A 9,244-nucleotide genomic window follows, 5' to 3' on the forward strand; every position below is an offset into this window, starting at 1 on the left:
ACCAAACTATTTCATTAAAGCAAAAAAGACCAACTAACAAGAATTAACAATCAAGCATGATAAGTCAGGTGGAATAAACTTCATCCAAACTTCTTATGAAAAAGAAAATCTTGCTCTCTTGACCAAGGCATAGGTTACAATATGGCCCTACCTCTTAGTGTGAGAAGAGTGAATTTGTAACAAACTCGACATAGACTTAATGTCTTTTATAATGTGCTTGATGGATGAGTGAGCTAAAAAATGGCCTAGTTGAAGCCAAGTTCTACGGTGAAGAGGACTACGCTTCGAGCTGCCAAAGATTCCAATAATTCCACCGATGAAGGTAGTGGAATTTTTTCAGCCAAAGCGGCCATAACCTCCCTTTTATCATACTGGATTACAACACCCAGCCCCACCTCATTCGAATCCTTGAACACAGCCCCATCATAATTCGTTTTAAGCACACAAATGCAACTTGAACCAGCATATTTGTTGATGCAAAACGTCTTCTTAAGCACACAACTACAACAACAAAAAAAAATTATAGGGAACATGGCATACCATGCCAACTACACATGCCGCTAGTTGCAATTTTTCATTTACAAAACATGCGCAAGGCAGAGTTTAAAATAAAAACAAATAAGAAATAATGAAATTTACATTTGAAGAAAAATCCGTACATGGAAGAGAAGGGAGGAAACATTTGCCGTTGGGGAAAATCCATTAAAGATATTCTATTTAATCTACATGACTCTCTCTCTCTCTCTCTCTCTCTCTCTCTCTCTCTCTCATGTGCATTAACCAACCTTTGACATATCGGAGGAAAGATCACAACTAGTTGACCTCCTCTCATGTCGAGGGGAATGATCACTGTGTTTGTGGCTCTTGTGAGTGCCTTCATCCCTATCCTTCGAGCTCCTTTTGTGACTTCTGCTTGAGGAGCTTCTTTTGTGATGCCGTTCTACCCTCCTAGAGGAGCTCATATTGTGAGAACGATCATCTCTATCCACAGAGGTCCTTTCACTATAATGTTCTTCCCTCTCCACAGAACTCCATTTATGAGAGTGCTCATCTTGATCCAAAGAGCTCCTTTTGTGATATCTATCCACAGAGCTCCTTTCGCTATAATGTTCATCCCTCTCCACAGAGCTCCATTTATGAGAGTGGTCTTCTTGATCCAAAGAGCTCCTTTTGTGATATCGATCATCACCATCCACAAAACTCCTTTTGTGAGTGCGATCTTGCACATCTCTCTTTTGAGATCCTTCTCTGTCTACTGAATTCCTCTCTCTTCTTGGAGGGGATGGGTCCTACAACCACAATATGATATTAAAGATATATTTACTTTCGACTAGAGGTTATATGAGTTTAGGTTTGATAATTCTTCCAAACCTACAAGATTTGAAGCAAACTTCTAGATAGAAAAATATCCACTCCATCCCATATTTAGTCTTGTTTAAAAAATCCAATTTTATAAGAGAACATCATTTAATGCAGTACTTTTCAAATAAAGGGTTAAAGGTTTCGAAATCTTTAATTTAGAATCAGATTAAATAAATGAGTATTTTCTTTTCAGAAAAAAGACAAAAGCTAAGTTGTGAAAATTTTGTAATATTTGTCTGTAGACTTTTTCAAAAAGACTATATTTTGGGACATCTCACTGTGGAATAGAGTTCCAAGAAAAAATATTGGAAGGAAGGATTACTCAAGATCTAAAAGTCAATTGATACTAGAAACAGTTTTGAGTTTTTTAATGTCATCATTTGTAACTTCAGGGAAACGGAAAGGAAAATATATGTAAAACTACTGAAGTGGATGCTCATGAGGCTTCTTGGAATATTAGAATTATTATTATTATTATTATTTTGATAAGTAGAAACTGTAGAATATTAGAATTATTTGTAACATATCTATCTATAACAGAGTCCACTTCGTACTATATGCCATTATTTATTTTCCTTTCTCCTATTTATCCCTCAAAACACATAGTAGGATATGAGCCTATGCCAGGTAGTATGTCTCTTTGTGAAGGAACTGTAGAAGGCTAATAAGGTAAGAAAAACAGTACCTGAAAACGTGACATGTATCTTCCCTCTGGTGGAGGTGGAATTCCAAGCCTCTTCAAATCATCAAATGGGATTGGTTTCCTGGTTGAGTAATTTAGGATATGGAGAGAAGTTAATACCATAAATAAGAAGGATGGTGCAACTTGCCATCATATACCAACAAAAGATTTAACATTTCCAAGCAAATTGTTAGGTTTCACCCAGATTTTACTAAATACGAAAGTTTGAATTTTTGCCAGATTAAGCTTGGTACATAGTGCCCGCTAGTGCAAGTTGCTATACCATCAAGGAAATCTTTTCATAATACTCCAAGCCCCCAACAGATTGCTAGAAAACATAAAAAGAAACCAAAAAACTCGCACTGTAAAGCAAAGTTCTAATGCAAAAGCATTTTCCACCCAATCGAACCTGGGATGAGAAGAACAAAAAAATAGCATAAGCTTCTAGCCCATCCAATAAATCTGTGTACTTAAAACTTTGATATTTATACTTGCTAATGAGCTCTATCTCAAATGACACCTCCTTTAAAAACAGTGTGATTAGAAAGTGCACAACTAATCAACCAAAACGTAGGGTTTTTTCTTTAAATGTGTACACTAATTTTTCCTTTCTACAGGACCCAAGTGCAATTTCCCTTCTCACAAAGCTTCTAAAAAATATCTGAGGCAGTGTTCGATGAAACTAATTCAAAAGATTACTTGCAACTCAATAATTGAGTTTTAAAACAAACTAATTGAAGGTGACAAAAGTTGCATCTAGGAAACAAAGGGGCAATATGACATTCAATGATTGATGAAAAAAATTGAACCAAAGAACTAAAGCATACAGAGGAGCTCGAAATGGTTTTTCTCGTCCTCCAAAACGCAGTTGTCCTGACTCCTTCTCACCACCAAGACCCCCTCCTGCATGGGGGGAAAACAGTATTAATAATATTGAATAATATTTGGAGGCAACAGAGTTTCAGAACTGAGATTTGTAAACTAACCTAACCTTCTTGGAATCCACCCTGGCATCAATTGTTGTCGGTAGTAATCAACTATAATTTTACAATCATCAATCATAGTATGGTGAGCATCCTGCAAACCAGAGTTGTATGGAAAGATCAGCATTTTTGGTTTCCACTAGCAAAACCACCATGAGTGCAAACAGGATGACTTCATTAAAGAATAGTTGTCTCATTCAGGTGGATAAAACCAATTAAAAGCCATGATTAATATATATTTTGAACCATGAGGGAACAAACATATACAAATGATTATGGTTATGGATGGCTCACTAGATTGGTTCAAGATAAAGTCTCTTGGTGTATGCTTTTTGTAGATGATATAGTTTTCGCAAATGAAAATAGACATGGAGTTAATGTCAAGTTAGACATTTGGAAAGATGCTTTTAAACTAAAGGCTTTCGGCTAACTAAGACTAAAGCGAAGTACATGGAATGTAAGTTTAGTAAAATTAGAAACAAAGATGACGGGATTGTAAGACTTTGATGAACAAGAGATACCAAAGAGGCTTTTAATATATTGGATCAATAATTCATAAGAATTGAGAGATCGAAGATAATGTGAATCACAGAAAAAAGCAGGGTGGATGACATGTATAAGCACATCATGTGATTGTAGAATAGTTAAAGGAAAATTTCTAAGATCCTTATAAAACCAGCTATGTTCTATGATACTGAACGTTATGTTCATAAACTACACTTATTTTAAATGGATAAGTGGATACACAAGGAAATATAGGATTCAAAATAAAGAAATTCATTTATAGATAGAGCTGGCCCCTACTGATAAAAAGATGATGATGAGTCACTTGAGATAGTTCAGTCATATGCACAGAAGATAGATTAATGCACCGATGAGAAAGAGTGAATTGATTCAAGTTGAAGTAGCAAAAAAAAGATAAAGGAAGACCTAAAAATATTAGGAAAAGTAGTAAAAAAGAACCTCTAAAATAAGGATATGACAGAGAATAAGATTTTGGATAGAATAGAATGGAGGAAAATAATACATGTGGTCGACCCTAACTAGTCTGCTAATGCTTCATAACATAGCCAACCCCAAAGTTTTAGGACTAAAGTTGGTTGTTGTTGTTGATTGGGAAAAAGGCTCAAAAAGTTCCCTACTGGACAATTTTACTTACATTGAGTTGTATAACAAAGCAATGATGAATGAGAATGCTGCAAAAGAAAAGAAAAAAGAAAAATAAAAAACAAAGCACTCTCAGATATCTTAGCCTTTTTGTGCATCTAATTTTGTTTGTTGTGAGTGTTCTCTATTGGTAAATGTCTTAAGGCTCCACTTATTTTCAGAAAAGCAATATTATGGGAAAAGTAATAGAGACTAGCTTGCTTGCATAGTAAATCAGCAAAATGAAACTTCCTAACAAACAAAAGTCAAGCAGTGGCTAAAACACCAAAATAATAATTTCTTGTTTTATTAATGTCTCTCAAAATGTCCATATTATTTGCTTAGTAGTGGTTATCACAGGCTGCATTGATTGAAGGTATCTGGCTAGAATTCTATCTTGTAGTAAGCATTAATTATCAGCACAAAATTGTGACAAAGTGCAGCAAACGAATTCCAATTCATGTGTACTTGCCACCAAAGAAACAGGGAAAATGATTACTTAAACACTATAAAATCTTGTTTACCCTCCAAAGCAACCAAAAATTAGCTATATGTTCTTCATCTCCAAGACCATATACATAAGTAAACCTATTATAGGGCTTCTACCTGAATCACAATATTATGGGAGCTCTTGAAATCACTTCAGCTCCTTAGGCCCAAAATGAGCACTTTCAATAAATATACACAACAATTTACCATAATCATAGGTACACAATTATCCCATAACATCAAAAGACTTGCAAATATATGTTCTCTGTCATTGTCAACCAAAGCAAACTTAACTTGATTATACAAGGGAGAAGTGTGACTCAATTAGGAAACAGGCAATGGCAAAATTCATAGAGCAGGAGCAAGGATTAATTTTGAACCTATGTTATCATAATACTATGCCCTGAAATCAATAAAGAAGGTTTCACTTATAGAAAATAATAGACAATGAGATATTATACTTGAAGTCACTAAATTGTTGCTGCACCTTGTATGCACTCCGCATTTCTCTCTCAGTTTCATATTCAACAAAAGCATAACCACGTGAGGCACCAGTTACTGAAACAACAAGTACCACGTAAGTTAGAAAGATGGGTCCTCATATTTTAAAACAAAAATTTATATAGAGAAATAATTTCGTGATTTACTGTGTTTATTTTTTTTGCACTCTCTTTTTCCCCCTTTTAAAAAAGAAGAAAAAACTTAAAAATTATTCAAATAAAATTGAATAGATCCTAGAAAGCAATTTGAAAAAAGAGGTTCTCTTGATCATCATGCCTTTTCATATTTGAAAGATGATTCCAGAACTTAGACTAACTTAGCACTTAAATTTCTTCATATTATTGAAAATTATACAGGCAAGTAGTGGGTCTTGAACCCCAAGAATTAACCATGCATCTTCTCTTAGAAGGGGAGGAGATGTCATTTGAACTAAAACTCATTGACACCTGGCACTTAAAATTTAATAGAACCGTGCAATGACCATGAAATATTTCATGTTTCATACATTTTCGCTTAATGGGTAGAAGAAGACACAAATTTGAACCTAAATTCATAAAATTAATACCCTTATGCAATTGATGGATCACATTCCCAAAACTTCAAGGGACAGAGTTTACCACCAAACCGGTTTGGAAGAAAATTCCTTCAACCCACAACATGGGAATTGAAATGACTATCCATGTGCACTTTTTAGTCACATGACCTATTTAATGAGTCACAAGGCTAGTTTAAATAATTTAATAAGTCATGTGATTTAACACATGCGGATGTTAAACATCACAACATACTGGGTTGGAAGAAATTTCTCCAAACTAGTTTAGAGGAAAACTTTATTCAACTTCAACCATTAGAATTTAGATTTTGAAGAGACCAGCGAATTCGTATCAGGGACAGAGAATGATACTGTTGACTAGTAAGATATCACAAGTTTTAAACAACTCAAAGAAAGTTAAGACAACTGCAAAATAGATAACAGAAATCAACAGTTAAGAAAGCGATGTATGAAATCAACAGTTACCTATATGCCTGACCAAGCGCAAGTTCTTCACCCGCCCATACTCGCTCATAGCCTAAAACACCAATAACCATATTTTCCATTAACAAATAACAATTCATTAAAAGTACATAATTTTTTAAATATAAATATATCAAATGAAAAATTACACATATCAGTAAAGTTATCATACGGAAGCAAAAGAAAATAAACTGAATTTGGATAGTTGATACGGACTATATACTGAACCAAAGGAAAAGAAACTAAAATTTCTATACGAGCATTAGTTATAATTAAATTTTCTCAGCAACCAAACAGACATGAAATTGAAATGATATTGACACCTCAGCGCCTAAGTACACAAAAATGACTTCAAATTCGGTTGTTATTTATTTATTTTTTTTCCTTTGAGCTTTCTCAGCAACCAAACACAGAGAGAGGGGGGGTTGAAAAGAGAAGAGACCTCGCGAAGAGTGTCTTCGGAGGTGTGGCGAGAGAGGCGGCCAACGAAGACGGTGCAGTAAGGGTCTCCGATGACCTTGGGATCGCCGAAGGGGTCATCTGCGAAAAGAGCGAAAAGTGAGGGGTAGAATTGGAATTGTGAGAATTGGAGGAGAGAGAGAGAGAGAGAGAGAGAGAGAGATACAGAGGCCAGCAGAGGCGCAGAGGTGGGCTCTGTAAATGGCGTTGTCATGAGGGAGAATATCGGTGCCGTCGATGCTTCCTGCTTGGATCGGATGATACGACTCTGCGTAGAACACTGCGTTTATTTTGTTCCCATTCATTTCTTTTTTTTCTTTTTTCTTTTTCACTGTCTCTAATTTTGATACTCAGTTTGTTTATTTGTCAATACTATTATTACGCTCTGTATACTGGAGTATTATTTTGAGAACGTTTTCTAGTTATTAGTATCCACAATTTTTATAATATTTTTTTTGTATAATTTAGAATATGTATAATACATATATTGTGTAAGCTCACCTAATGTAATCAATAAAAATAAATAATAAAAAAATTAAGAATGAATTTGGTTTTCAAACTAAAATTTTGACAATAGATATAATCAAAATTAACTGTCTAATTTTTATGATCTCAAATACTTATCTTGTTCATGTATATAAACAGTATTTTTGATAAGTAATGTAAAAAATTTTATTAAAGAAAAGCCAACCATGTACACTGAAAGTGTACTATAGTGGCATAAATCAAGAGCAATATATATAAATATATATATATATATATATATATTTATATATATTAACCATACAACCATTATACCCATTAGTTCCATTTTAAATAGTTCAAAATGCCACATAGGTCAAATAATTTGATAAATACCAATAATTGTTATAGAACTGTTGACGGATCTGTGAGGAGGAAAAAAAAAACATTATTAAAAAATAGTGTTATAGAGGGGAGAAGAAATAGGGAGAAAAAAAGAAGAGGAGAGACAGATAGAGAGAGAAATCTGTGGGAAGAGAAGAGGTCAAAGGGGCTGATAGTGAGGGGGTGAGAAGAGAGAAAAAACAAAGGAAAGAGAAGAAATGAGAGAGTTTATTGTGAGAAAGGCTAAATAAGCGAAAAAAAAATATTGTTTCCTAAGTCAGAAGAAGATAATATTTATAAGAATTATGCGTTGCATGAGAGAGAGATTGTTTTCCAATTTTTTTTTTGGGAAAACAACTATAGAAAATAAGTCTTATTTTTATAAGCATTTTCCATTGACCAAAGATAGTTTTCTATTGACCAATTTTTTTTTATGTTACCAAATACTGGAAAACGTGGGAAACTATCTTTATAAAAAGTTTTCCAGCAAAACAAACAGAGCATTAGTTCAAAAATGCATGTACTATGTTTAAGTAGAGACAAAACTAAAGAGTAATCTTGTAAAAATACAACTCTGATTCTCACTAAAATATTACCTAAAAAATAGGGTCGCTCTCCTATTGATTTTTAAATTGCTTTATCCACTTATATATATATATATATATATATAATCGAAACCTCTGCTAGCTCCACAATTTTCCACGTTAGCATTTTTTTAATTTTTAAATCTGATTTTTTTTCTTTTCATTAAATATATATACTCTCCGTTTATGAATAATCTCTTTTTAAAGCAACCTTTTAAGTTTTTTTTTTTAATTTTTTATTGATCACTCTCTCTCTCTCACACAATGGCTGACACCACTGATAATGCCACCACCACCGCCACCGCCACCACCATTGCCACCACGACAGCACCATCGCCTCAGGAAAACACCATGGTTGCTGCTTTGTTGCTGCCACCACAAGAAATCCCTGTTCCAAAGACGGAGACGAAACGCTGAGGCGACGAATAAGATGATGAGCCTTTGGAGGAAACGACTACTTCGTCAACTTCGCAGTAAGACAAAGTCGACACTGAACTCAACATCGACACCAAAAGCATCATCAACAAGTACCTCAATGAACCCCATGACACTTACATCACTGCAGTACCATCAATCTCTCACATCGCCAAGATTTGAATTTCTTTATTTGCCTGATCCTAATTAGGATTTCGATCAACTTAATACTTTTGTTGCTAATTTTGGTTAAAATATAATAAAGTACTAATTTTGATTATAGTTTGAGATCCTAATTAGGGTTTTGAATCTTTATCATTGATATTAAATTTATTATTGATTTTTATTTATGCTTGTACGGTGTGGTAAGAGATATAGTGTTCTATAGTTTTAATTCCTATTATCATGTTACTTGGAACATGAATGCAGAAACACACATGTATTGTTGAGTCTAATAGATATGTTTTGTTCAGTTTTCAATTTTGGGTTTTGATATATTAAGGGGTTAATTTGATGTAGGTTACTATGAATGATGCCCCGTATACATCGGTGAGTACTTTCGAGGACTTGATACTATCAAAAAAATTGCTGAAGGGTTTATATATTGAGATGAAATTCCAGAAGCCAAGTAAAATTCAAGCTATTAGTTTGACTATGATTTTCACTCCTCCCCATAAGGATTTGATAACCCAGGCGCATAATGGTTTTTCTGGCAATTTAAGGATTTCATTTTTAATTAGGTTTTTCTGTCAATTTAGGGATT

At 34.0% G+C, this 9,244-nt stretch overlaps 1 protein-coding gene across 2 annotated transcripts; it reads right to left on the minus strand.

The window, feature by feature from the left end:
• Positions 1–549: 549 nt before the first annotated feature.
• Positions 550–7,006, minus strand: LOC115965953 (U11/U12 small nuclear ribonucleoprotein 35 kDa protein). Of its 2 annotated transcripts, XM_031085274.1 has the most exons (9): positions 6,804–7,006; positions 6,621–6,718; positions 6,182–6,233; positions 5,124–5,220; positions 4,187–4,223; positions 3,031–3,121; positions 2,872–2,947; positions 2,048–2,126; positions 550–1,289 (listed from the first exon to the last, which is right to left on the minus strand). In XM_031085274.1, exons 1-9 carry the CDS (start codon positions 6,940–6,942, stop codon positions 777–779), a joined length of 1,182 nt encoding a protein of 393 aa, XP_030941134.1. In that variant the 5' UTR covers positions 6,943–7,006; the 3' UTR covers positions 550–776. The 2 variants fall into 2 exon arrangements, with proteins under 2 accessions (XP_030941134.1, XP_030941135.1); XM_031085275.1 differs by lacking the exon at positions 4,187–4,223 and having other exon boundaries at positions 5,150–5,220; positions 6,804–7,003.
• Positions 7,007–9,244: the final 2,238 nt, after the last annotated feature.

The sequence above is a fragment of the Quercus lobata genome, chromosome 10, assembly GCF_001633185.2.
Source record: "Quercus lobata isolate SW786 chromosome 10, ValleyOak3.0 Primary Assembly, whole genome shotgun sequence".
Taxonomy (NCBI): Eukaryota; Viridiplantae; Streptophyta; class Magnoliopsida; order Fagales; family Fagaceae; genus Quercus; species Quercus lobata.